Genomic DNA, 27,763 nt, shown 5'->3' on the forward strand with positions numbered 1-27,763 from the left:
GGTTACCATGTTTTTTTTTTTTGTTTCATTCTGCTTTGCTTTTTTAAAACAAACCCAAAGCCGAAACAACAAAGAACAACAAAAGGCAAAAAGAGTGCAAAAGGAGTGAAAAAAGAGAACGCTGTCCCTTTCATAAATGGCATCCCTGGTTTTGTGTAATAATGACAGTGCAGTACAGCTGCTACAACAACGTGGGTATAATGATATCAAGACCTTAACCCTATGTCTGATTGCTCTTCAGATTTCATCTCCCCCTGAAAAAAGAAGGCACCATCTCGTTTTGCTCTGCATGTCAGAATGTCCTTTTTTTTTTTTTTTTTCTTGCATATTCTGTGCTTGTGAGGAAGTCTAGGAGGTGATCTCAACACCACTTGCAAGCTATGCAGGCAGGGAACGACTGGTGTATCTCCTTTCATGATCAGGAGTCTTGTCATATCTCCTGTCACGTAAGCTGAGATTTAGCTTATGCCTATTTGTACGTCGCAAAATTTGAATTCTCCTGTAGGGCAGGCGTTCTGGTTCGATCACCACAGGAGACCTCAGGGGACAGTATCACACCCTAGGACATTGCTCAGAGGGTGTATGTAGATGTGTACCTATGTACACAAAAAGAAATACTTCTATCCATATGTGTGTTCTTGTCAGACTCTGAGGTAATGTCTCCAATTGCTAGGTCACATAAACTACCATGAAGAATGAATTTAATTTAAAAACAGAGAGATCTCTTTGGAGAAGGGTGGTATTATACAGAAGTATATAATCTGAACAAAACCCACTGGGCAGACTGAATTACGGTCCTGGTTACTTGGTTGCAGAAGTTGATCGCTAGAGTAAGTGCATGTCCTTTGGCATCAGTTGGATAATAAATTTACTACTATTTTGGCTTTTAATGAGGGGAAAAACGGATAGTACTGCAAATAAAAACAGGGTTGCTGATATTATACTTCATATTTATCCTGTAATGGTCCTTAGAGGGTGATCAATATGTATTTCTAAATGGCTACTCAGAGCACAGCGACATATCCAAAATAAAATACTAATAGTAGTATGAAATATTCTAGCAGGCTCTGTCCAGGCCTCTTTTTGTAATAGGGAAGTTCAAAAAGCACATACTCCTACATGCAGCTTGGAAGAAAAAGGGAAACACATTCCTTATTCACTTAAGTTGTTAATGCACTGTTTGGCTTTATGCAGCCACTGCTAACATATGCTACTTTATGTTAATGAGAGTGAGTGTCATCTGGTGCACAGTAGTGTAACGTAGTTATGGAAGTCTATCTAGAGAAGGATTTGAGCAACCCAGGCATGGAGACCCCTAAGAGTACCTTCTCAAGGCCAAACACCGCGGATCTGCTGGGGACATACCTGAGGATGGACAGCAGCACAGACAACGGCAGAGGTTCCTCACAGCTGATGGCTGGGTTAAGACACACAGAGGAACAATGCTCCTGTTTGCTCTGCAGTTGGTTACTCCCTGACCCAGGCCCGGGAAAAGGGCAAAATAATAGCTTATCACTCCTTGTGTGTCTTTTGGAGAGTCTTCAAATCATAAGTTCCTGGAGGCAGAAATTTTGCTCTTTTGCTTTGCCTAAAGCACCTTGCATTCTCTTGCTTATTATATACATTAGAAATAATGGTAACTGTCACTGACTCCTTTTCTGTGTTACAGTGTGTGCCATGGTCGAAAGTGGGAATGCACCAAAAATATGTGTGATGGCACCTGCACTGTTATTGGTACAGCTCATTATTTGACATTTGATGGATTGAAATACAAGTTTCCAGGAAACTGTCAATATGTATTAGTTCAGGTAAGACCATGTCAAATGCCAAAGAAGCTGTCTGATAATATATAAGGTGTTTTACACCAGAAGAGAAGTCCAATGTTTGGATAAATCACAGTAAAGTATTCTTAATTACTAAGCCAGATGTATGGTAGAGGACAGCAAAATTTATTAATGATTTCAAAGATGCCTTGAGAACTTTGAAGCTTGCAATGTGTTCTATAGAAATGAGTTAGGTTTTCATGTGTCTAGCTGGCAGTCATAAATCCTGTGATAGCAGAGTGGTACAGAGAGGAGCTGTCTGAATCTCATCTCTAACAAGGAATTGTAGATACCCATAAAACCATCTTTCCTCATTCCCCACTAGTCTCTTTATCCTGTAGTGATGGCTTACTGTCTGACTGAGTGACATAAGGAGTGATGGGTGAACCTGCCTTTAATGCATCCAGGGCACAGACTCTGCTCGTTCACTTTGGCAAAAGTCACTCTCCTATTCCATGTACCAAGCTGTTTGGAGTACACTGAAAATATCCATTTTCTTCGCAGCAAAGGGAAGAGGTGGATAAAGACATAGCACACTAACATCAACTTGTGATTTGTGGGAGCAGCCAGAATTGTAGAGTTGAATAAGATTAATGCTCATCTACAGATGCAAATCACTGTGTATTTAAAAATGTGCATGCAAAAGAAGGATTTATCTGAAAATTCGATCTAACATTAAATGGATCCACTGCTAATTAATAACAACAGTATTCTGCAGTTATGAAGGGACAGGTTTCTTGGGTGTGCTCCTATTTTCCCCACAGACCGTTTCTGTGAGGCACATTCCTCCTTGCAGTTCTCCTTGGGCAGGAAAGTGTGATCAACCTGTCTCTGGCTAGGTCTTTGAACTATGCTCCCACCTGGATTACCTGCCAGCTGGATTACCTTAGAAGAATGATAGCTCTGACACTAGTGAGAGCTCTGTGTAAAGGTCTTAAGGGTGGTGATAGAATAAAGTACTACAGAACTGTTTAAAATGAAAATGAGATCTGTTTTCCTCAGATGACAAACACAGACAGCTATAGACAGGGTCTTTTTCTTTTATTGGAAATAAAACAAACCCAAAAAATTAAAAGGCCTGAGAGTCATGAGTCATCATGTAAATGTACTACTAATTCCATGCATCTCAGAAATATTTATCTTAAAAGAAAGTCAATACATTAAACTACGTAATTGCTCCCCAACAAATAGGTTGACATTATTGTAATTATTATTCACGTACAGGTGGGAAAACGTGAGCATCAAACATTTTGCTCAAGACTGTGCAGCAAGTTTCCTTCTAACCCTTCTTTCTAACCTAACCTTCTAGGTTTATATTTTTATTTTACCGTTAAAGCTGCGGAGTGTTGTTTTCACTGTTAAATCAATTAATATCTGTGTATTAAGAGGTATACTGTGCCAATTGTACATCTTCAAAATATCACAGATACTGTAATAGCATGGATTCTCCCTGCCCAAAAATACCCTGCAAAATACGCACACGTGTGTGTCGCTGGCAGAGCGTGTGTCATTCTTTAAGGGTGTGGACCACATGAATATCAAAGGCTGGGCACAAAATAGATTAATATGGAAACAGTTGGCATGCCAACATACTGGCCACAGATTACAGAGGGTATTATTTGAGACTTCCTTTTTCTCCATAGGTCTCTGTGTGTTTTTTAAATGTTCCACATTAATGACTCATTCATTTATTTTCATCTGATAGGATTTCTGCAAGGATAACTCTGGAACATTCCGGATACTCATTTCAAATGAAGGCTGTGGCTTCACTGGAGAAAAGTGCACCAAAAGGGTTATCATTCTCTATGAAAGTGGGGAAATAGAGTTGTTTAATGGAAATGTACGTACACTTCTATTCTCTTTCTTTCTGTTTTTTGGGGAAAAGAATTTCAGGTTGTTTAGTAAGATGAGGCATGAATGATCTCATGCTCAGTGGTTCTTGATAAAATGAACAGATTAGCAGGATTATAATTATCCATTTTGCTTCCAGAAGTATAATGACATTTTGGTATTTCTGCTTGATGCCAACAAATCTGTCAGACAAGAATGCTCTTCAATGCAAGCTCATATGAGGAATGCCCTTCCTGAACGTGGGAGGTCTAAGTCTATTTTAAGCTACATTATGTGCAAGGAAGAACTAAGAAGTTACTGTCCCATGACTAGTAAAGCTTCAGACCTAATTTAGCCATCTGAAGGACTGAGCACACAGGAAAAAAAGGAAGTTGTAGCTCACACAAGTTGATACTGCAGAAGCAAATATCAACTATCCTTTCCCCTGTTAAACTGTCAGATGGAAAATCCAGGTGACTGAATGCTTCCTTTTTCCCCCTCTTTCCTACCAATGAGCACTGAAGAATTGACCAAAAATCACTTCCACCCCCCATATCCCCCCACTGCAGGAAACAAGCTTTCCAAAGGACAAAGTTCAGTTCTTTGCCTTGAGCACTGCAACAATTAAGACCTTCTGTGTGTTCAAACATTACAGAGCTACGGTGCTTTATAGTGTTTCAATTGCTCACTTTTCAGAAGTACTGTGCTCTGAACTGGTATCTGGACCAGAGGTTTGCAAAAATGTTCCCAGTGAAAAGTGCCTTGTTTGGGTCAACAGACAAAGCTGTACAGGGTTTTGCACAGCCTGCAAATTGCCTGCGAATTGCTGTGTGCCACTGATACTTAACAGGAACTTGTAAAACATGACCTTTATAAATTGTGTTTTTTCAGTGCATCTTGACAGCATATGAACCACGCAGGCTTTTGGTTGCTGGAGGAATGAGCATAGGACATATTGGTTGCCCAACCATTTTTTTTCTACTGCTAAAGAATCCCCTACATGGGTGAGGGTGAATAGTAGTGCAGGGTAATACTTTAGAGCCAAGTTTTGTCTGAAAGCTTCTGTAGGTGACAGATTTTCAGAAAAACTGTGATTCCTTTGGACACCTCAAGAAAGGCTAGAAAAGAGAGGAGGTCACTAGGCACCCAGCAACTACAGCAACAGGTGTTTGGTTCCTGAGAGAGTATGTCCTTGCAAGAGCTAGGTCTGTACCTCAAGGCTGTCCACACAACCTTGACTGAATTTTTATCTGGCTTTCTAGAGAGTTTAAGGCTCAGTGTAATAATATCTAGAGCATGTTTTCTTAGGAATAACAGCAACCAAAGGAGAGATTGGGGAAAATCAACTGATATGAAGATTTAGGCAAATTCTCAACCAGTGATTACTTCCTACACTCTTTTTCCACAAGAGTCCTTAGAAGCAAGCAGGAGAATCTAGTCTATTTTTGCCATTAAAATGTTTCCAAGCAGCATTGTTTTACGATGATATTGTTTTGAGAGCAGTTTCTAGTTTTAAGTAAAGGGAGGCTTAATTGAGGTATCTGCATGTTACAGTTCTGGCTCACATTAAAAACAAATTACCATGAAACAATTTTTGCTTTTCTGAAACGAATAAATCTGCCAGTTTTCAGGGTCAAAAGTTTATGACTTCATGGTTGGGCAAAAAGCCTCCATAAACTTACAAATTCTGGTCAACCTCCCAGCTCAGCTTTGTCTTCCTCTGTTTTTTGCCTGAGTTTGGAAAAAGAGACTACTATATTTAGAAGTGACGTGACCAAGTGTGACTCGACTGTATAGTAATACATTAGGCATAGGAGAAGATGAAAAAGCTTCCTTTTAACATATTCTTCCCTAAAGACTGTTTAGGAGATCCTTGGAAGTTGTAAACTGTCTTCTCTGGCGATAAAGGTTTCTGATAATAGCCCAGAGATGAACAGAATTGAATTATGGTGCTGAGCTTTTACTGAATTGAGCAAGAAAGAATAGTAGGATGAGGAAATATTTTGCCCTCAAACTGAGGAGTGTGTGAATGGTTTGTGGGCACCTCTTTCTCCCTTGCTTTAATCACTATTTGTACTGATTGAAAGTTTTAATCTGCCTCTTCCACAAGTAAGCAGTTTTCAGTTAATGCATTAATGGTGCTTAAAGTAACAGCCATGCCAGACCTTTCTCTCCAAATGTGGTTAATAATCCTATTAGAGTTCCCATTGAAAGGGGATTATGGTGTAAAAGAAAGCATTTTAAATTAATCTCTTAAATTCTGAGTAGCTAGAGGCAGTGAATTTGCAGCCAGATGGAAAGAGGCACAGGGGGGAAGTGAAAGTGATGGAAAAATGAAGAGACACCGAAATGAATCTCTGAGGATTCTTCCTGTTGGTGTAGCTGATTGGGAAGAAAATCCTTCCTGACTTCAGAATCAGACTCTGGTCTTTCAGAGGCCACTGATGAATGTGGTTCTCCCAGTTCACATTACTCTTAAACCTAGCCAGCCCTTTTGTCGCTACCTGCCTCAGGAGCACAGAATTGTTAGTTTCTTAAAAATGTGAAATAAACCAAAATGTAATTACTCAGTGAACCATTAACTGAACACTAAACTGATCCTTAATTTGGTATACCCTGTCCTCTTTATCAGCCCTCCTTCTGTTTAGTCATTGCTTTGTGTGTCAGCATTTGTGGTGAGTGTATGTTATACCTCGGGAGCACAAGGGACATTGCCACATTCAAAATTATGGAAATGTGATGTGATTGAAGTACTGTACTTGTATCCTAATTTGCTGTTCAGAAGTGTTGTTTCTAAGGCAATAATTTATCTACAGAAACTTTTCAGTGTAGAGACTATCCTGTAATCTGTTCCTTCCCCATACCTTGCTTACAGTTCTGCAAGTGCTCTGGAGCATCTGCATAGTGTATGGGACCTATCTGTTTTCTGGAGAACAGTGTTTGAAAATAGCTGTCAACCTATGAGCGTGTATCCCGCTGGGAAAGTGACCTACGTGAAATAGTAATTAGAGACATGACTGATAGCACAATGTGCTTTTCTTGTTCAGGTAAACATCAAGGTACCTCCTAAAGATGACAGTGATTTAGAAGTCATGAGGTCTGGCCGTTATTACATCATTTTACTGGGCAAAAGCATCAGTGTGACCTGGGATCTGGCCATGGGAGTCTCAGTTATCTTAAAAGGCAATTTCAAAGTAAGTGTTTTTTGCTTTACTACTTATTCTCACTAAAGAATGCACTTACCCTGTCTCTGGAGAATAGCAATTTTTTTATGCAGACTTACTGATACATTTCCACGGAGTATTAGGCACTTGACTGAAAACGAAGGGATTTTTTTATAATACCATAAGGGTTGCTTATTTTCCTGGTAGTTCAAATGCAAGGGGTAAATTCTGGATCATTGGAGACGAGCTATGACAGAAAAGATGAATGCTGTGGTGCCTCAGAATAACTATGCCTTGGGTGATTTCTTCTGTATTCATGAGCAGCAGTATAAGGAGCCAGGTGTACTAGTGATTGCAATAGGACAGTCAACTCCAGAAATACAATGGGATTGGAGGGATGTACTCCAAATAGAGCCAACAGGCACCACTGATCAGAGTTGCTGTCTTGCTTCCTGGAGTCCTTGGAGACAGTATTGTCCTACTTTCGGCTAGGTAGAATGGGAATATGAGCTAAATGTTCTCTGTGAGAGACTATGTCTATTTTAGTGAACTTGGCAAGACCAGGGATAATTCAGCTTTTAAACCCTGTGCCATTAAAGAACTAGGCTAAAAGGACTTCTTAACAAAACCCTAAGCCAGTCTACAGATGTAAGATTTATGTATTTTGTGTTTCTTTCCCTGCAAGGATCGAGTGTGTGGTCTGTGTGGAAATTTTGATGGAATCCAAAACAATGATTTGACCAGCAGCAATGAACATCTTGAAGTAGATCCAGTTGACTTTGGGAATTCTTGGAAAGTTAATCCATACTGTGCTGATGTTGAAAAGGTGATTGTGAATGAACTGTGAAAACTAATTAATACAGGTTACAGTATCACTCAAGAGGGGGCAAAGAGGTTTGGAAGGATAAAAATAAATAGAAATTAACTCGTTCCCCCATATTTTTGCCAAATAATATTATTTCTTGAAATCTGATAAAAGATCAATTAATTTATTTAAGGTCTCTGTGCTGCCTGGCTTCAGATGAATGTTAAAATAGCCAATCTGTATGGTAAAGGCTGTTCATAGAGTTTGCCAGCCCAGATTCTTGAAATCCAGGTATAACTGGAAATCTCATTTTAGAGCTTAATCTAAAAAAACCAGCTGTAATTTTCAGACAGGGAGTTCAGATAAAAATTTTATACTTCCCTATTCAAACTTCTATATACCAAATCTTAGTCTGTCTACTTATGAACAGCTGAACACGCAGGTTAATTTCTTTCCATATAATTCTCAATCTTTTTTAAAGAGAATTCAGTTATTATTTTCAGACTGGGGAGACTTGAACAGAAAAAACAAGATACAGGAGGGGATGTAAGACATTATTGCTATCTATCACTGCTTCTGAATTTTGAGGAGATTACCTGCTATATGAAAGTGTTATCTATGACCTGGTGCCAGAGATTAGGTGATATCATGGGGTACTAATTATGCTACACATGAGATATACTTTCTTGTTTCTAAATACAGAGTTTTGAAAGAATGAAATTGAATAATAAATTTGTCTTGAGCTGACAAATAATTGTGGCCAAAAGTATTTCCAAATCAAAAAGTGTGATGAAACAACTTGAAGACAATTTGTTTTGACATCTGTAAAATGAAGCATTTCATTCAGATGATGCTTTTAGGGCTGAAAATTTTCTCTTGAAAATTCCTCCAAATTTTCAAAGAGAAAGGGGAAGAGAGGCCTTTTTTAGATCTTTCCTTAAAAGATTTACATTATCAGAAAATAAAATGAAGCATTTTTGATCACACGAAATCTTTTGGGCTAGTTTGCTAATTATGTGCGAGTGTGACATAACCACAGCATTATCTTGCTGAATGTCACTGTTTTTGATGTGGCTTGATTGGAGCACAGAAGTCGCAATAATGAGGGAGACTGCAGGGTAAAACTGAGAAGGAGCAGCTTCTCATTTCAGTGTAATAGGCACAGAACAGAACCTGCAGACTGTCTCCATGGTAAATGCCATGTCAATACTAGTGGTCCTTGTTCTTAGATAAATTAAGCGGGACAAGGGGAGACTACTGAGCCATTCTTTTTCAGCAATGGCCTTGGGTATTGTGTGCTGAAGACTGATCATATTTGTGAGTCCCATGGGCCTTCTGTAGAGCCGTGAATGATTGTTTTTCAGGATGGATGTTTGGTACAGTAGGACTTTCTGTCATCAGAATGTCTATGTTAAAACTGCAGCGTACAAGTAAGAACTGGAGAAAATGTAGGTGGTGACCTGCTCTACTCTGCTTTCTGCCATGGCAGGATCTGTGCCTGTCCTACAATGGGTTGAAACTTTACTCAAAGAAACAATTTCCTTTGTCATGAAAAATGTCTAGTGCTAGCGAGTCTCTTACTTCAATTTGAAGTGTCCTGAGGTCCTGAAGGCAAGGCTAATGAAATGTGTGCTTGTCTCTTACAATATTAAGCCCAACCAGGAACAGACCTTGATGTCTCCACTGTGTAATGGAAACATAGTGAAGCAGATGATGGTAGAAACGTCATGCAGCATTTTGTCCGGGGATCTCTTTGAAGAATGCAAGAAACTTGTGAGTATTGTGTCACATATTTCACATTCTTCAATTCTGCATGATCTGTGCTGACACTGATTGCAGCTGAAGGCAAAAGTATGGTTATGCTGGCAACACACAGGACTTGGAGGAGGCTGACTAATTGGCATTCTCATCTCTGGCCCTGTCCTATAGCTGATCCTTCATGGGAAAATGCAGGCTGGCGGCTAGTAGTAAGCTGTAGAATAACTTCTGCTTGAGGGAAATTTTAATCTAAAGCCCCGAGACTGGCACGTGAAGTCAAGCACAAGGGTTGAGATTTGAGGGGAGGGGGAGCTGAGCTAGTATAATGCCGTTCAGACTGCAGTCTACCCAAGCTGCTGCACAAGAGGGTTATGGGGCCCAAAACCATGTAAATTTAATCCATATGTGGAATATTAAGGGACAATGAACTGTAGCATCTATAGCAACCTTGAGAATGTGGCCCAGTTTGAGTCCTTGCTGACATCAGTAGAAAGATCTGCACTAATTTATGTGGCACCTCAACTCTTGGCAAATGGAGCAGCCAAACCATCCAAAGATTAAATATGTCTACAAGAAGGAGATGAAGGGAATCACTGAGTGTACTGTACCCCATATTTCTCTTTTGTAGGTGAATCCTGAGCCCTACATAGATATTTGCATGTATGACACCTGTGCTTGTGAATCTATTGGGGACTGTGCTTGCTTCTGTGATGCTATAGCAGCCTATGCACATGTCTGTGCACAAAAAGGTGTTGCTGTTCACTGGAGATCACCAGCTCTGTGCCGTAAGTACAGGGTAGATGAGGAATAATTGGGTGAAAATGTTCAAGCTTTTAATCAAACTGTTGGCTCAGATAGATTGTTCTCATCCAGCTCTGTTCACACTGATGTCCAGAAAAGTTCACTTTGATGGGACTGGGTTAGCAGCTCACAGTGATGTTTCCACTCCCTTTTCTATTTATGTACAGAGCCATATCTGGAAAAACCATGCCCTCAATTAAGGGATATAATAATCTGTGGTACCACAAAATCTAGAGAAAGAAATGGTTTCTCTAGTTCTATATATTAATTAAAGCTTAAAGTTTGTTTTTTGCAATTTTTTTAATCAAAACAAAATATCTCTGTTTAATTATGTGAAAAAAAAATCCAAGTGTGAAGAAGTGGCCTGCTTTGGTTGTAGTAAAAAATAAAAATAAATTATTTAAAGATGGAAATCTTTCTTTTTCTGTGTGTATGTGGTCCGCTTTATACCAAGTTTGGTGTCATAGTTCTGAAAGATATGATGGATACGCTCTGGTTTGACTTTTTCACCTTTGATTCTTCCACTGCATAGCACAAAGCTGCGAGGACCTGAATAAACAAGAATTAGATTATCAGTGTGAATGGCGATATAATAGCTGTGGACCTGCTTGTCCTATAACATGCCAGCACCCACAGGCTTTGGAGTGCCCTCTGCACTGTGTGGAAGGATGCCATGTACACTGTCCTGCAGGTAAGTCCATCTTTGGTTTTAAGCAGTTACTTATCTTTTTCTGCTATGCTCCTGGTACTTGTAGGTATTGCTGTAGAGTTGGGTTTTTTGTTTGTTTTGTTGGTTGGTTTTTTTAACAACCTAAGTGTTCCCATTGCATGGAAAGAGGTTTTACAATGCAGAAATATTCACAGATTTTTAAGGCATGGAGATTACAAAAGACTTAGATGTAGCAGTTAATTCATTAACAGGCTTGCTGATGTGTTTTCACCACAATTTCTTACTGCATAAGGAGGGAGGTGGTTAGACATCCTGGTTTGAGTTTGCGAAATGAGCACTGTGTGTGGAGGGGATGAAATGGTGCCTAGAAGAGGAGAATGAAACACTGACAGCAAGAACGAGAGAGAATGCAAACAGGGTGATAAGAAAGGAAGATAGGAGGATTAGAGTCTGTGTAGCAACAGAGATTGTTGACTATGTGGTTAAAGTAGGGTATGAATTTGTGCTGGACACTCACAAAATGCTCTCTTCAGAGCAACTACTGCAGTGGGGAAACCCATTGCCTTGACCTGCTTAGTACCTTCAGGGCTCTGATGCTCCTGAGAGTGCCCAGCAGGCATCCCCCTGTGAGCCTGAGCTCTCAGCTTAACTGTTCCCAGCAGCTATCTCGTAGAAAAGGGAAAGGAAAAAATATGGGAAATATGGGGTGGGGAGAGGAAAGACGGACAGAAAGGGAAGGAATGAAAGACAAACAAGATCCAAAAGTAGAGTGAAAACTCAGATGAATAAATAACTCCTAAAGAGAGAGTGAAAAGACATGAAGGCAAAGAAAGAAGGTATTTTAAGACCCAAAATAGCTATTCTGGGCCCTGGTATCTCTGATCAGAGTGAGGTAGGGGATATTGGGAGAAATAAATAATATACATGTAAAAAGGAAAATGCCATTTTCTCCTGTCATCTTCAATGTTTTGTTTTAAAGATATATCCACCTTCTGTATGGTATTGGCTGTTGCAAGTTATACACTGGTTAAATGCTTCCAATATCTAAATAAAAGTGGTTATGAAGGATGGAAATACTTCTCTGTGTCAAGCTGGCAGTGGTCATAACACAAGCACAGTATTCAGAATGCTTGAGCCCAACTCGGAAGCCTTATTACGGTTTTTTTTGTAGCAGGGTAAATGGAATGATTAGTTTTGCAATTCATGAAAATTGGCATCTTTATACTACTTTGCTATTTTGAAACAGGGAAAATACTTGATGAACTGTCCCTGGACTGTGTCAGTCCAGAAGACTGTCCCGTGTGTGCAGTTGGAGATGTCAAGATCCTGCATGGAAGGAGAATAGTTTTGAACAGAGATGATCCACAGCACTGTCAATCTTGGTATGATGGGTTTATGCAGTGAAGTAGTGTGCCTGTTGGGTTGGATGAAGGGAGTGAGATGAAGCACATCCACGTGAATAAGTTTTTGGATGTAACTTTAAACACACCGCTGAAGATGAAGCTTGGAAACCATCTTTTATGTCAATATCCCTTCACATAAAAACTGAAGCTGAAGTTTTTCAGTGACAGTAGGGATTATAGGATGTCAGCTGAATTTAAGCAAGTGAAATTCATAAATTCCTTTCAAAAAAGGCCTTTTCCCATGTGTAGGTGGCCCTACTGGCTTCAGATATTCCACTTCTTTTTGTGTAAGGTGTGATTCAACATCAATAAAGCCATCAGACTCTTTTCTTCTGCCAATACTAAAAAATCCTGTGTATAGTGCAAGACCTGAATGTGTGCTCAGTCTAGAACTCGATGAGATTATTAGCAGTTGGAATTGTGTACTACTATTGGAAAACCAATTTCCCCAAGATTTTAATATGATATCCCACGGCCCGATCCTGCAAGCATACATTTTCAAATATGATGAAATTAATGCAGGGTGCACAGTGCTGTGCACCATGCAGGATGAGGGTCTTCAGCCGCGCTGTGGCAGAGACCGATTTTAATTCTGTATGCTGCCCAGTGGCATATTATGCCATGGCCTGTAGTATCTGAAAGTTTGGTATTCTTCAGATGTCTAGACCTCTGCTGGATACTTTCACTAGTCACTTATAATGCTGTGAATACAAGAGAGTTTTCCGTCTTGTAATTTGACCATATTTAATAGAAACTGAGTTGTAAAACTGCAGCAGCTATTAGCCCAGACTAGCACCTTAGCTCCAAATGCCCTGAACCTCACAGAAGCTCTGAATAGGTATGAACTTTGAATTCCTGTCCTCTTGCCAGGGCTAGTGTATGTCTGTGCTATAAACCCAGGGCATGAGACTGTTAGGCTAATCAATTAAGTATTTTTAATTTTTTTTAACAGTATACACGAAGAGCCTTGAATTCCATCAAGGGGTCAAAAAAGAGTCTTCATAAATGAGTCTCCGTTCCCTGTTTTTTTGTAATCCTTAATAATAATTTATCTTAAATGTTGATACGCTGGCTGCTGCTCACAAAAGATTTCAGAACATTAGGAAAACTGACCTCACTAGGGAAACATCCTTTTGCATAGCTGTCACCTAATTTAGATGCCTACACCATCTGTACAAACAATAGAAAATATTGCACAAAAATGAATTTTATAGCAAATATCCAAAGGAAATTGGAAACTAGGAGAGGCTCGTTCATATTAGGATTAAAATAATAAATCTTCTGTTGCTATACGTTAATGCCAAAAGTAGCTGTGCATTCTTCAATTAGGAAGACACTAAAAGCAGTTTGAAAAGAATATAATGCTGGGAGAACTTAAATGAAGGTGCCACGTGTAAAGTGAAGTCTTTTGCTGGAAAATGGCACCTTCTTCCAGTGCTGACTTGTTTAGTTTGTACATCCTGGGTTTTCTCTGGCAGTGAAAACAAGCATTTTTTTGGTCCTTGCTCTTTCATAAACTTTTCCTACTCTGTTTCTTGGACTGTCCTGTAAGACAAGGAAAATACACTGGCTGAGTCTGTACCACTCTCTGTGTGAGTACAATTGTGTTCTTTGCACTGATAAGTGAAGGAAGGAGAATGACGTGACCAGGAATTAGAAGGGCAGAAGTGTTAAAGCCTTGCTAAAGATAGAAAGAGATGAATTATAAACAAATTCCTAAAGGGTAGAGGGTGACAGAGGTGAAAAATCTCATGGTGGTATGGAAGGATGAATAGTGGAAAAGGCAGAGATGGGGAAAAAAAAGAAAAATGGGAGCTGAGATGGAAAGGGGAAGAGAAAAATGTACTAATGGAGGTGAATAGAAATGTTAAGGCAAGACAAATAGAGCTAAAAGGAGATAACAGCTATAAATGAAATACATCATTTGATATGAGAAAAGGGACTGAAACAGGGAACACAGTAAATAAGAGGAAGATAAGAAAGGAGACATGAAAAAATGGAGGACGAACATGTGCCAAAGCTGTATTCCAAACAAAATGAAGTCAGGAATAAGAAAAGGAAAGTAATACACTTTAGAGGTAGAAAAAAAGCTGTTTGTTATTTTCATGAAGGTTAAAACCTAGGTAAACCTAGCCTCATCGCAGAGTCTCTTAAGTCATATCAGAGCTAAAAGCATCTTTCCTATTCTACTTTGTGTTAGCTGCCTCCAGTTTGCCTCATGTTTGTCTTCCTTGTGAAGCAAAACAGATCTGCCAGTTCAGTCCAGCAGTGGCTTGTAGGTAGCTGTATTGCTCAAGCTCAGTGGATTTCTAGACACTTTCCAGACAAAGATTTTACACATTCTGCCAAAGGCTGTTATATGGATAATTTTCTCTGACAAACACATCATAGTTTGTCATATGTTTCCTGGATCTAAAGAAACGTGTATGAACATACAGGATTTAGCTGTACAATACCTTGTGGGGAGATGGGGTGGGGGAAAAAAAAATCACTCACATCGTGTTTTGGATTTGTTGTGCTTTTGAGATATTTAACTGTTTCTGTTTGGGCATTCTTTTATTAGATGCAGGTGATGTGTTATTATAAGCACCGGTATTTTACAGTTACTTTGGTGATTTTTGTAGTCTGTGTGAAGGGAAGAACTTAACCTGCGTAGCCTGTGAACCAGTGGACAACACCATAACACCAACACCTGATACAGAGGAGGACATTGAACTACCACCCAGTGAATACTCATGCAGCAAGATGATGGATTTGGCCTTCCTCATGGATGGCTCCAATAAACTGTCAGAGGAGGACTTTGAACAGCTGAAGACTTTCATAATTGGCATGATGAAGAAACTCCACATCTCCCAAAAGAAAATCCGAGTGTCAATTCTAGTGTATAGGGCTGGCCCCACAATCTATCTTGGCCTTAAAGATATGAAAACACAGTCCCAGATGAGAAAAATTGTCCAAAACATAAAATACACAGGTGATGAAGTAGCGTCTGCCGCTGAAGTCCTTAAATACACTGTGTTTCATGTGTTTGGAAAAGCAGAAAGGACCAATGCTGCCAGAATTGCAGTGCTATTTATAGCAAGCAAGTCTCCAGGAAAACTCCGCAGCATCCTCACAGCTTTGAAGAATAAAAAAATCACAGTAACACCTGTGGGGATTGGACCGTATGTTAATGTGGAGCAGATCAGGTTCATTGAAAAGCAGTCACCAGATAATAGAGCCTTCCTAATGAACAATGTGTTAGAGCTAATGGATAATAGGGATCTCCTCATTGATCATCTGTGTGATCTTGGACCTGAAGAAAGCTCTCAGTTACAAACTACATCCACTCCAACAATATCCAGTGTCTTATTTCCCCCTTGGGGACTCACAGCACCACCCCCCTTTTCAGAAAACCCCACTCGCAGAAGTCTGGACATTGCTTTTATTGTGGAAGCATCTGACAATGTAGGGGAGGAAAATTTCAATATTGTCAAGAAGTTCCTTGAGAAGGTGATCACACGGATGGATGTGGGCCAGGAAGATATTCATGTTACGGTCATGCAGTATTCAGAGACTGTCACTCTGGAGTATTCCTTTAGGGAAATACAGTCAAAGCAAAGTATTATTGAGAAGGTGAGGAGCATACCCTACCAAGGAGGCAAGGCTACCAACACTGGAAATGCCCTTGATTATATTTCTAAACACACATTTACAGAAGTGAATGGGGGCAGGCAAGATGTTCCTCACTTGGTGTATATGGTGTCATCCAGTCCTTCCACTGATGTCATCACACGACCTCCCAGGAGCATAAATGTTATTCCCATAGGCATAACCCCCAATGCAAATATCCAGGAGCTCAGAAAGATCAGTCAGCCTAATAACCCAATTATCTTGCATAGTTATAACACACTTATTGAAGAAGCACCCGAATTAGTGCTGCAATCGTGCTGCTCTCATAAACGTTGGACAGAAATTTCAGGTAAAGCTGGATGTATTTTCTGTGTAATTTCTTCTTTTCTCTGTTCTGTCTCCTTCATTTCCCTCTCACGTCACTGAAATTTGAAGCGTTCCCATACCTTCATTCGGTATCGTGTTGTCTAAATGCCAAGGAAGGACCATTTATCTTCACTGAAGGCTGAGGATGCTGCCCCAGTTCAGCAGTACTTAGCACAGACCTGCAGCCAGCCTTCTGTAGGCTTAGAAGTCCTTGGCTCCATTTCTCAGTAAAGTACAGTAGCTTTCAGCTAGGTTGGAGGGTGACAGAAGAGAAAAAGTTATTTTCATCTGTCTGCCTCAAGCGAGTTAAAAGTATACTTCCTCTATTCTGAGACGTCATTGTTTTTGTAGGGTTTTTTTTGTTGTTTTTTTTTTGTTTGTTTGTTTTGTTTTTTGTTTTTTGTTTTTTAGGGTGGTGGTGGTGTATTTGGTGTTTTTGTTTATTTGGTTTGTGTTTGTTTGTTGTTGAGGTTTTGTTGTTGTTGGTTTGGTTTGTGTGGGGTTTTCTTTGTTTGCTGTTGTTTTTGTTTTAGTCTCCTGAGAGTAAAATACCATTGGTAGAAAAACAGAAATTGAAATACCCATGTATCCCACCGAATATAAATCTCAAGGTTTCCATTAGGAACATCACTTATTTTTTCAACTGATCATTATCCTGCTTTGTTTTCCCAAAATGCCCTTTCTGCTCCTATCAATAGATTAACAGATGCTACTTCTGGTTATCATGTATAAATAACCATTTTTTTTTTTTTCTTCCCCCTTGCTTCTCAGAGTTGTGCAACAAACCAATGGATGTCATGTTTCTTCTGGATGGAAGTTCCAATATTGGGGCATCAGAGTTTGAGGAAATGAAAAACTTTGTGCGGGCATTTATTGAAAGTGTTGAGATCAGTACGTATCTGTCTTTCAAACACATAAAGATGTTTTGTATTCTTTTGCTTTTACAGGACAAAACGGCTTCTCAGTATAGGCTTTTGTTAATTTTTATGTTAAAATGACTCATTCCAATCCCTCGAAAAAATTTCAGTTTATATTGGGAAATCAGGTTAATAAAGCTTTTGGTTCAGATGCAGTTCAGTTTCCTCCCAAACCAAACTGTTCTGGTTCAGGTGAATAGAGGTTTGACATCCAATTCAGGGAATTGTGTGACGAGGAGTAGCTCTGATGAGCACTTCCCCTTATTGCTGTACTAGACATAAGAAGTGTGTGTGTCAAACAGGCAAAGACGTCCCTGTCACAGCATGGAGATTTAACTGAACTGTTATTCTGTGGCAGAAAAACAAAATACATGTTTGTTTTTGGTTCAGTTCTGTGTTAGGTTCAACAGACTTGAAAACAATAGTTCCAGTTCAGTTCTGGTTCAAATAAGAATGGATAATTCAGAGGGCCTTTGGTTCATGTTTGGTCAGACTGCAAGGTTTAGGTTATTGGAACAGGCTTTTCTGGTTCTGACCAGCTCTTTTTGGCTAACCTAGTGTGCTGGAACTGACCTTTTACGCTTTATTTCCTGACCTATGTTGGATGACAGACACTTTTTGGGAGTGCTAGACTCACTGAGCTTTCAGAGTATGTACTGATGGAAAGCACACCTCTGGTTAGGCCATTCAGCACAGAAATTATCAGTGCAGCCACCCTGGCAGAATGCCATATATCCTGCACATACATGAAGGGACCATGTGGCGCATGTAAGTTAGGACACTGTGTGCCCTTGCACCAAGTCCATCCACATGGCAGGGGCTGCACAGGATCCTGTGTGTTCCCAGTAGCACTTGTTCTAACACACCTGGATTTTTTTGATCAGAATTGTACTTTTTCAATTCAGCATTAAACCATTTCCATGGAGCAACTGCTGTTGCTGTTAGTGTTTCCCACTGGGTGTTGACATGTTTGTGTTGTATCTGTGCTTCCAAAAGAAGTGATTACTAGCACCTGTACTAATTAGAGAGGTCCTGGAGGGAAAGCGTAGCTTTTCTGTATGTCTAGAATAACTCAGATTTTTTAGAGATTGTACCTGGAAGACACTGTTTCTGATAACTGTGTACATGCACGATATGGAGAAGCAAGCCAAGTGAAATTAAACAATAAACCAAGAGACAATTTATTTTAGCCTAACTGTTTTCCTTATCTTTGAAGCATGTAATAGCAAATGTTACATCATCAACAGGACAATAATAATGTAGCTATGAAATGATTCCTTACTACGGCCTTGATTTTAAAATCTCTAAGACGACCATGGGAAACTTGTAAAGCGTCATGAGTAAACTATTCAGATCATTATAGGGCTGCAATATTTGAATATGTGAAATCCCAATTATTATTAACTTCATTCATAAATGTTTTACAAAGCTTTGATAAAGAATAATATGCTATATACATAAGTATATTCAGTATACAGTAGAAGTCCGAAGACCAGGCGATCATTATAACCAATGTATTGCCCAGTTCAGTTCTGCAAGTCTGATATTTATTAGCTATCTATATCGACCCTCTGTTAAGAGTTTTATTTGTACTTCTTACATAATGTATAAGGAGATCCAGGATGTCAGAGAATAGCAGAACTTGGAATTTCTCTTAATTCCCCTGCAAGTCATGCTCCCTAGGTGTGCTGTGTCCCATGCTGCAGCCTGATGTATGTCACTCAAGTGATGTATGACAGAGGGAAATGTGCATGAAATGTAGTCATCTGGGAAGCTTGGCCCATCAGACAAATGGGACATCCAACTACCACTCCTGCAAAACGATGAGCACATAAAAAAAAAAAAAAAGAAGCTATGTTTAGACAATTTTAAAATGGAAAGGGAATATTTGGAGATCAATGAAGTGAAATTCAGCCATCATGGTCAAATTGATCTGAGGTAAAATGCTGCATGCTGATTCCTGACAGAAAAGCAACTGTTTCTAGTAGTACTTGCATATTTTTTCACCTGGGAATAGTTCAGTTTTGATCTTTTGATTGAAAATGCGGCTTTCACACGCTGATGAAAAATCACTGCCTAGTTGTGCTTAATGTAAAACGCACCCATAACGTATCCTTTAGTTTTATTTTAAGACATTTGTGCACTGCTTAAAATGTTTGTTTTCTGCTTTCGCCTTCAGGCAATACTTCACTTCATGTGTCAGTTCTCCAGTATGCCAGGGAAAATAATCTAGAAATTTCATGGACCATGCCTCAAGAGACTGAAAAGCTTGTAGAGATGGTGCACTCAATTCAACAAAGGGAGCAAGGTCCTACCAGACTAGGTGAGTGATTATATGGATGTTGATGTTTAAACAAGATGGGGAAAAAAAACCCAGAAATGCTAAATAAAGCCTGGCCCCAGTCACCGATTTATGTCAGTGCTATTGTGATAGTGTTCTGCAGTAGGACTCTCAGGTTTTTTGAGTTCACTTATATCTTTACTATATGTACATTTCCTGGTAAAGATTCAATTTCCTCTCTTAAAATGTGTCCATAGATTAGTCAAATTAGGGTTTATCCTAATGTCTTTTGGAAAGAAAAAGACTGGTTTCTTTTTAGCCTTGAAGTAATTTTCAGGGTTTGCATTCATATTCTTCCAAGCAAGCAAAACATAATTAAGAAGTAAAGACTTTGATCATTAACATTTCAGCATCAATTAGTTGATTAGACATTTAACAGCAGAACTACTTATGCTGACTTCAGTAGCTGCCTTCACTAGATGTTTGTTACTCTGTGCTGAGCCAGTGTAACTGATCTGGTTGAAAAATAACTACTGTTATATTCTGGGTGGTTTGGTTCCCTCATCCAAGTCACTGTGATGATCCCACAAGGACTTGGGCTGGCACAAGGCTGGGGATGGTGCCAGGGAGCAAGGATTGCCTAAGGGGGCACCTTAGCTGAAGAGTTACACGTGAAACATCATCTTCTGTTCCAGACAACTGCATCCTGAAAAGCATGTCCACTTCAATTTTCATGTGCTAAAACATAACACAGATTTCCCACTGGGTCTGTGGAAAATTAGTACACACACATGTATCAGTTGTAGGGTTCAGCAAAAAATGATTCTCCTACAGTGTATCTGATCTTTCACCAGATACCCTGAGAATTTTGTTGTTCTGGACTGGAAATACATTTGCTCTGGCAGCCACCTAGCATTAGGGTCCTATAAGAGTTGAGGAGTACGCACATTTTTAGGGTCTTTGGCCTACTTCAGACTGTAAAGAGTTATTGGTACAGAAAAGTGAGAAATAAAACCTGACTTCCATAGTTCGCAGGAGGATTAGCCATGATTGCTTTCTCAGCCTGGAGAAATAAAAATACCAGATGGCTGATGAGACTTCTATAGGCTCGTTGTGGGATAAATTGTTACGTACAAATAGATAAGTTTCGTGAAGCCTTCCATGTAATGTGTATAGTAAGCCACACTCAACTACAGGATAAACAGAGAAAACATGGCCTTTGGGAAATGAAATGGGAGAGGCAGCCACATGACATACTCGTTAGTGATTTGTTTATGTCTCATTGGAAAATGCTCAGAGACCGTGATGAGGGATGTGGTATAATGAACCAAAATGGAATAGAGTAGAAGTAGTTCCTCCCAAATGAAGTAATGAAAATAAGTCACTGTGGTCCTGTCCTGCACCTTGTAATGTGTGTGAATTCAGCTGACTGTGTAGGAGACCCAGCATCCATGGGAAACGCATGGTCATTCACGTCATTCTGTCAGTGCTCGAGCCTCTGGAAACACAGAGGCTTCTGAAAAAGTGTAGATGGCTCAGTCTGCATGATGCAGTTCCCTAAGTAGCTTTGGGAATTTTTTCTAGCCTATGGAGGGCTTGATCAGGATTTACCTATCAAAAATATCGTTACCATCAGACTGGCGCTGTTTCTTCTCATTTGTGCTGTCTTCCTTGTGGTAGAAACACAATCCTCTGTTATCCTTATTCAGTCTTTGCTGATACAAATCACCCTATTTCAGCCAAAAAAGCTGTATATGCAGAGATCAACAGTAGGCTTTCTTACCACAGAAAGGGTTCCCTTTTCTGTTTCATTTTAACCATAAGGAAACTCCAGGAGAAAGATACATTTTATTAGTAAATAATGAAAAGCTACAGAGTATTTGAGGGCAAAGGGAGAACAAAAAAGAGCAGCATATACCACAAACCTTTCCCATGCTTATGCAATAAGATAACATCAGGCAAGTTTTGGCTCAAGTAACCTACTGAGAAGAAGCTCTGGGGATATTCAGACATCATGAAATTGTGTACAACTTCACATAAGAAATAACTGGAAAAAAGAAAACTAACTGCTGACTATGTAAACCTTCATTCAGCTAAAAGACTGAATGCAAGAGAACTGAGACTCACATAAACATGCCTCTGTTTAGCATTCGGGGTATTTGGGAGAGTCATTGAGCAATCCCTATAGTAAATACCGCTTAACACTTTATAAAAACATGATTTTGCTTGCTTATACATTTACTAAAAGTAGCTCATTTATGCTGATGTTTTCCATGCCCACTGCCTGCCTCAGAGTCAAAATTTAGAGGAAGTATGATCCATAAGGCTCGACTGTGTTAAAAGCATTGTTAGGGGAAAAAAATGTGGGGCTCCACCCCCTAATGAAAGAAATCTTAAATATTTTCACTGAAAATGTCTATAGTTACTAACATATTTGAATAGCAGCATTCAGCTTTACCTGTCATGATTAAGAAGGCATAAATGTTTCTTTTCTAACCATCCCCTTGTGGTTTAGTAAACAAAAGCCCACCATAGCACTTCTTTTTAATTCAGATCTCCGAGTGATGCGATCTGTGCAGAATTTTCAAAATCTTGCCCCACCATCATCCACCCAAGCCCATGGTTTTGCCAGCAGCTGCCCTGATCTAAGGGTTCTCATCCACTGAAAGACAGAGATCTTCTTCACTTGCTCCCCCATTGCTGTTTCTGAATTGGTGGTGTCAGCTCCTTTCTGAGGCCAGCCTTGGGTACCTACTAGGCTCTTCCCTGAGCTATTTTAATTCACTGTCCTGGCAGGTTTTTTTGTTTGCTTGCATGGTTTTTTAGTTCATTTCTTATAAGGTCTGTGAGTTGAATGTGGTCCTGGTGGAGCCCAGCATCATCAGAACCCCTTAGTGGGAAGAGAAATGCAGGATTTGTGACCCGCAGAGCCAAGACAGCAGAGGATAGGATGTGGGGCCTCATAGCCTGCTCCTTCCAGTGGTGATGGGCTGCTGGACTGACAGATCTGTGCTGTACATGAAGAGTTCAGCCATTCTGTTAATTGTCACATGTTAATGCCAGAATATCAATGTGCTAAGAATTGACTGTTTAAAGCATCGATCTGTGGGATCGATTTGCAATAGCTAATTTGTTTCAAAACTAAAATAATCTGCTATCTCCCATTAAAAAACTCAATTCAATGTCAAGTCAGGACCCTAAATTAAGATATAAAGACCAGCTTCAGGATTATCATCACAGAGGGTTGTTCCTGATTAGACAAGTCCTTGGTTAAAGAGGTGCAATCTGGACTATCCACAGTCCAGATAGTGCTGGCGTTTTCTATACCTCTTCAGGTGCTGAGGAACCATTTCTTTTTTGCTTCTTTCCCAGGCAGCTTTCAGTACTTGTGGGTGATTAAGACTTCTTGTAGTACTTTTTCTTTTTTGGTTGAGATGTTGCAGAAGTGTTAGTGAAACCACTGAGGCCACTTAAGGCACTGATTCACAAGTTCCCGGCAGGAACCTCCGCCTAACTGGAATCCCCTGTCTGTCACAACTCCACAGACCCTCACGGGGGCTTTAGATTTTATTCCTCATTTCAGACAAAATTAAAGAAAATAATTGCAAAGGTTGCTTTTTAGGAAGTTTCTGCTTTCCCTGAGGCACCCACCAAACCGTTAAATGTCTGTACATTTGTTTATTTTCCTCCAGATTGGCTTACTCTGAGATGAATCTTGTTTTTTATTTCTTGGATATATTTCAAATATTTCTAGGGCACCTTGTGCTCTTTCAGTTCATTCCATGATGTTCATAATTGCTCCCAATCTAATATCTGTGATTCAGATTAGCATGCCTTTTTACACATTTCTCCTTCCTTTATCCAAATCAATGAAATTATTCAATAAGGCAGAATCTAGTGCAATTCCCTGTAGACTCCCAGTAAACAGTTCCAACCCTACTCAACAGATTGTCTTTTGTCCTTAAAGCTTGTTTATGTCCATCTAATCAGCTTTCAGTCCTTTCAGGAACCTCTACATGAACCATTCTGAATTATTACTTCAGAATACGAGTCTAGTCTGGCTTGAATGTGCATCAGGTGACTTAAAAAAATTAAAAAATTATTCAGCTAATTAGCTCTTATTGAATAGTTTTGTTCAAGGCAACCAGAAAAAGGTTATTACAAAGACTTTTCTGACTGAAGTTCAGCATCAAATGTTCATAGGCTTAGCTGAGAGGAGAAGTCTATGCAGTGATGTCATCCCTTCTCCATTTTTCTCTCTGTCTTTGTAAGACACCTTCTGTTGTGTTTGCTTTAATGATTATTTGAAACGTGACTTTTGTTTTGTACTCTATAGTGTAGTCAGGAGTGTATCAGCACTGAAAGATGGGTAGAAGATGCTGTGCTGTGGTGGGAGCCTTTGGAATGGCTGACCCGCCCTTTTTAAAGTAGCCCATATAGATCAATGGTTTTTTGTTTTTTCTTTTTATTTATTTGTACTTTTTCCCTGGACATGTCCAATAACTAACAATCATGCCCTGCTGACTGAGCTGAAAGGCTGCTGGGGGCTCAGTGCTTCTGCAAGCTAGACCTTTTTGTTCAGTTATCCAGATAAATGTTTAGATGGTCAAATTTGGGAAGGGGGTGTGTGTGTGCATGTGTGAAATTAATTGTGGCAGTTATGCCCATCAGGACCAGCATAAGTGTAACGTGTTAGGAGGCAGTAGGAGAAGAGAGGGCAGGAGGTCAGGGACAGATGACCAGACATCCATTCTCCATCACATCCACTGCCTTTGAGAACAGATTTTTTTTTTTTTACTGTGTGTCATGCTGCTCTCAGCTCACTTATTCTCCTGTATGCGATGAAGGCTTTTGGCTTTAAGACTTCCATCTTGATTTCTCATGGGTTGTATGTCTAATGCCTAAAATACATGTGAGTATAGAAGTCATTCTGCTTCCAAAGCCCATTTGTTGCCTTTTTTTTTTTTTTGATAGCACATTGTGTATGTGAGAAACAGAAAGTATTTGGAACAATAATACATGAGACGAACATAATTTACTCCTATGTTCATTATGTGGGAACATGTTGGCTGCTATTCTGGGCTTAGGGTCACATGTACACACAGAAAACCCTTAAAAATGTATAACCCTTAAAGTCCATAGCAAACCTCTCATTCACTTCGCTGGGACTTATATGATACCCTTTGTCAATACTAACAAATGATGTTTTGGCCACTGCCAGATTTTCTTTAAAGACACACAAATTGTTTTGTTATTTTATGGAGCAGGACTTAGGGTATTTTCTATTAGCATTTTGATTTTTCTCTAGGGTCCATCACTGAAATAAATAGCTGATGGTGTGGTCCCATACAGCTTAACAGATTCAAGAGTTAGCTACTGCAGGAGCGCCGGGCCCCCCGACACCTCAGCGCTGCACACTTGCACTGCCTTCCTTCTGCACGAAGGGATGTGCACTGGGCCTTCAGCAAGCTGAAGGAAGGGCCAAAATGGCTGAAAACAATGCATTTGTTTAGAAAAGTTGTTTTTCAGGCTTGGTGATTCGCCCGAGGCAACTGGCTGGGTGGGCAGGTGGGCAGCATGGATGGCTCCAGGGGACTGGAAGGCCATGCCCAGCTGGTGCTGCTGGAGGAACTGACACTTCCTTCTGCCAGCAGCTTGTGACAGCACTAAGGCAGCCTGAGATGCATTTGCAATGTGTGTAGATAGGTCAGAGCAAGCTGGAGAAGAGCCAGCGGCAGAAGTGGCCCAGATGTCAGCTGCTGGAGGGGTGTACGAGATGCAAGGTGGTCTCATAAAGGCTGAGGCCTGTGTGGCTCAGACCTGATCATTTTAAAACTAGTTTAATTATGTCCAAGATGCTGTGCAGTCTCTTTCCAGTCTTAATAGAGCCTTGGCTTGGTGATATTTATTTCAGTGTAAACATTTTAAGTTTCCTTTATTGGTATGAAAATGGCAGATTGCTGTTATGTTGCAGTCTAGTAGTAAGAATATGTTCAAGGTGGTTGGTTTATTAGCAGTCAGTATTTTTTATTATGGCCTCTGGGGAGTTTGGTATTTCCCTTCTTGGTGGGATGTAGAGACGAACAGCTGAGAAGTGACAGCTTCCAGCTTGGGATGGTGACTTTCTGAATCCCTCTGTCAGGGCAAAACTTTTCATTTGATCATATCTTCAGACACCTGGCTCTTTTCTCTAGAGCTGGCTTTCAAAATAAGAGGTGAAATCCAAAGACTTTTGAGTAACTAAAACAAATTTTCCATCCATTAAATTGAGTAATTGTTTTTTGGGGACTTCGAAATAGTCCCTGGTTCTATTACAGTGGAACTTGATTTCTTTATTAGAAATTATAAAAATAATGGATTTTCCAGTTTACAGATATGTATGGAAGTTTCTGAAAATTTTCAGAATTAATAAGAGAAAGAAAAATGGAGCTGGAGCAGCTGGTGACCACCCCAACTATACAAAAGTCAAAGGGTCAGTAAAAAAAGGCAGACACAGAAATTCCAAGTACTTTTCACAAATGAATGAAAAATCATTTGTGATTCTTACTATGCAAAAGTTTAACCTAAAATATTTGAAGGTTAAAACCTCAAATACATTTTTAAAGTAATTATTTATAGGACAAAAGGGAAATGAGTCAATTTTCTGGCACACTGACCCTCCTGGAGCAATCTCAGGGATTGGAATATAGTCATATTAATTTTCTGCATTTTGCTTTATCCCTTAGTTATTTATAGCTAACAAGCCATTCTGCATCTAACATCTACCTCTACAGACATACAGAGTAACTACTGGACAACAAAACCATTTGTAGCAATGATTATGAGATGGCTGTATAGTACATGAGTTAATACCTGGGTTTACTTAATTTTTCTGGTCAGGAATAGTAGTTTGTGAAATGGAATCACCATCACCCAACTAATAATGATGTTTTAAAATATGTTTTGTTGCAAGTAGAAAAACATTCAAAATTTTGAGGTTTTACTGAGCAGAAACTCTAAAGTGTTTTTTCATTTTGTATGTAAAATGTAATTCAGAATTACAGTGGGAATGAAAATCAAGTTACAGGAATGAAATGAATCTACACAGTTGGAATAAGTAAATAAAAGATAATCATTGCATAGCAAGAAACTGAAGAGAAACATCCCATTTTGTTCTTAAATACTTTTGAAAGCTTTCTGTTGATTTCTCTCTCTCTTTTTTTTTTTTTTTTTTTTTTTTTTTTCCTTCTGGTCATACTTGACATTTCCAAAAAACATTTTGCTTTAAACAAACATACATCTTTCTACTTGAAAATTAGCACTTGGGAAAATATGTGACCCTCTCTAGACAGGAGATTGTTAGTAGAGGTAATGGCACATGAGAGATGGAGGCTTATAGGAGGAGAGATTGATGTGTATCCTATTCCTGTGGGGTAGGTCTGACAGGGCCTGGCAGCAGTTCCTAGTGGGTCTCAGCTCTTCTATTTTAGTTGTGGGCACCTGTGTGGAGAGATGAAGATGAGACTAATGCTCTGGGGAGGAAATAATGGTAATAGGCTAATGGGGAAGAAGAGTTGGTTGTATAAGGTGGGAAGGGACTGTCAGCCAGGGACTTAAGGTCCATGCAACCATGTTTGAGCAACTATGTTTGAAGAGGGAATATCACTTCCAAACCAGTACTGCGGCAAGGAAACATTTGGGCTTTTTCCAGATACCTACTGTAGGCTAGATTCTTCCAAGGGGTAAATTTTTCCTGAAACCCTAAGTCTTGTAGAGTACCCAATTGCTGTTACCACGTTGTCAATAGTCAATGAGCTGAGTGAACTTCCTAGCGGTTGTCCATGCTTGCAGCAGCTTGGGAGTAGGATCTTTGCTTCTACTGGTGAAAAGGGGTGGGTGACATGATGAAAGAAGACACGAAGTACAGAGTGTTCATGTGTGCTAAGGTGTTCTGGGGCTGTGCTGGTGAATTATCTGTGATCTGACTTCCAGTGTTTTACAAATGTGTTTATTATTTAAAATCGTTGGGTGAATTCTTCAGGCAAACATATTTCTGCTCCACAGTTATTGCAGATTACTCAGAGGAACTAGTCTTTCAAGTATTTATTATTCACCGTTCACTGTTTGCCCTGAATATGACATCAGTCACATGGTACCATTCCTACTTCCTGACCTGATAACTTCCAAGCCCAAAGGAGCTTTTAAGAAAGCTGCATATCATGATTACCAGTGTAAATATTTGTGCAAATACATATCTAAATACAAGTACTAGCAAAGTGCTCTCTTGCTGAGGTCATGATTTCAAACAAAAATTTTTCTGAGTGTTCACAGATGTTAAATGAAAGGGCAGCAGC

The 27,763-nt window shown here is 39.6% G+C and overlaps 1 protein-coding gene across 1 annotated transcript in view; it reads left to right on the top strand.

The window, feature by feature from the left end:
* Positions 1-27,763, top strand: part of VWF (von Willebrand factor) — a 146,861-nt gene that overhangs the window by 59,990 nt on the left and 59,108 nt on the right. Inside the window, exons 20-30 of the mRNA XM_074825700.1 lie at positions 1,670-1,808; positions 3,529-3,663; positions 6,701-6,847; positions 7,503-7,643; positions 9,276-9,395; positions 10,009-10,165; positions 10,714-10,872; positions 12,098-12,233; positions 14,879-16,215; positions 17,004-17,123; positions 19,329-19,472. Coding sequence (XP_074681801.1) covers positions 1,670-1,808; positions 3,529-3,663; positions 6,701-6,847; positions 7,503-7,643; positions 9,276-9,395; positions 10,009-10,165; positions 10,714-10,872; positions 12,098-12,233; positions 14,879-16,215; positions 17,004-17,123; positions 19,329-19,472 — 2,735 coding nt within the window. The remainder of the gene's footprint in view (positions 1-1,669; positions 1,809-3,528; positions 3,664-6,700; positions 6,848-7,502; positions 7,644-9,275; positions 9,396-10,008; positions 10,166-10,713; positions 10,873-12,097; positions 12,234-14,878; positions 16,216-17,003; positions 17,124-19,328; positions 19,473-27,763) is intronic.

This window comes from Strix aluco, chromosome 5, assembly GCF_031877795.1.
Source record: "Strix aluco isolate bStrAlu1 chromosome 5, bStrAlu1.hap1, whole genome shotgun sequence".
NCBI classification, from domain to species: domain Eukaryota; kingdom Metazoa; phylum Chordata; class Aves; order Strigiformes; family Strigidae; genus Strix; species Strix aluco.